We start from the raw sequence: 1237 nt of genomic DNA on the forward strand, positions 1-1237 counted from the left end.
CTCACTCTCTCACTCACTTACTCACTCACTCACTCACTCACTCACTCACTCACTCTCTCACTCACTCACTGTCTCACTCTCTCACTCTCTCACTCTCTCACTCTCTCACTCACTCACTCTCTCACTCTCTCACTCTCTCACTCTCTCACTCTCTCACTCTCTCACCCCCCAGTCGTGACCCTATATGCCACCCTGGGCAATGACGCCATCGCTCACGGCATCCAGGAGACGGGCGCATCACACGTCATCACTAGCCTGGATCTGCTGCCCAAGTTTGAGGTATGTGAGTGGTTGGAGGGTGCTCTGCTGCCCAAGTTTGAGGTATATGGGTGGTTGGAGGTATGTTCTATACTAAAAAAGTTCCTGGTATGTTCTATACTGACAAAGTTCCAGGTATGTTGAATAATAAAAAAGTTTGATGTCTGTTAAAAACTGCCAAAGTACGCATTAATCAATAGGACAGCCAACATGTTATTTCCTGTAGTGTGTAGTGTGTCAATCCTGTTGTGTGTAGTGTGTCAATCCCGTAGTGTGTAGTGTGTCAGTCCTGTGGTGTGTAGTGTGTCAGTCCCATGGTGTGTAGTGTGTAGTGTGTTTGTCCCGTGGTGTGTAGTGTGTCAGTCCCATGGTGTGTAGTGTGTAGTGTGTCTATCCCGTGGTGTGTAGTGTGTCTGTTCCGTGGTGTGTTGTGTGTCAGTCCCATGGTGTGTCATTCCTGTGGTGTGTAGTGTGTCAGTCCTGTAGTGTGTAGTGTTTCAGTCGCGTGGTCTGTAGTGTGTCAGTCCAGTGGTGTGTAGTGTGTCAGTCCCGTGGTGTGTAGTCTGTCAGTCCCATGGTGTGTAGTTTGTCAGTCCCGTGGTGTGTAGTGTGTCGGTCCCGTGGTGTGTAGTCTATCAGTCCCGTGGTGTGTAGTGTGTCAGTCGTGTGGTGTGTCAGTCGTGTGGTGTGTCAGTCCCTTGGTGTGTAGTGTGTAAGTTGCGTGGTGTGTGGTGTGTCAGTCTCGTGGTGTGTAGTGTGTCAGTAGGTACCACAAACCCAAATTTCAAAGTGCTTTGATCAAACTTATGTTTGTTGCATCATAAAGAACTATGCAAACCATGAACTTTGGTGTTTGAATTATAGAAATCGGACAATAAATAAAAAAATGACAGCCGTTTGAAATTTGTGGACGTCGTAAATTTTTGGCAACTTTAAAATCACGTTAAAAAGTGCGATTTTGTGAGTTCACAGAAAATAT

The 1237-nt window shown here is 46.6% G+C and overlaps 1 protein-coding gene across 1 annotated transcript in view; it reads left to right on the forward strand.

The window, feature by feature from the left end:
• Positions 1 to 1237, forward strand: part of LOC101858969 (long-chain-fatty-acid--CoA ligase 4) — a gene marked incomplete in the record, with an annotated part of 33626 nt that overhangs the window by 11054 nt on the left and 21335 nt on the right. The window contains 1 exon segment of the mRNA XM_035972425.1: positions 173 to 279. Within this exon segment, the coding sequence (XP_035828318.1) occupies positions 173 to 279 (107 nt within the window).

This window comes from Aplysia californica, unplaced genomic scaffold (genome assembly GCF_000002075.1).
Source record: "Aplysia californica isolate F4 #8 unplaced genomic scaffold, AplCal3.0 scaffold00690, whole genome shotgun sequence".
Taxonomy (NCBI): Eukaryota; Metazoa; Mollusca; class Gastropoda; order Aplysiida; family Aplysiidae; genus Aplysia; species Aplysia californica.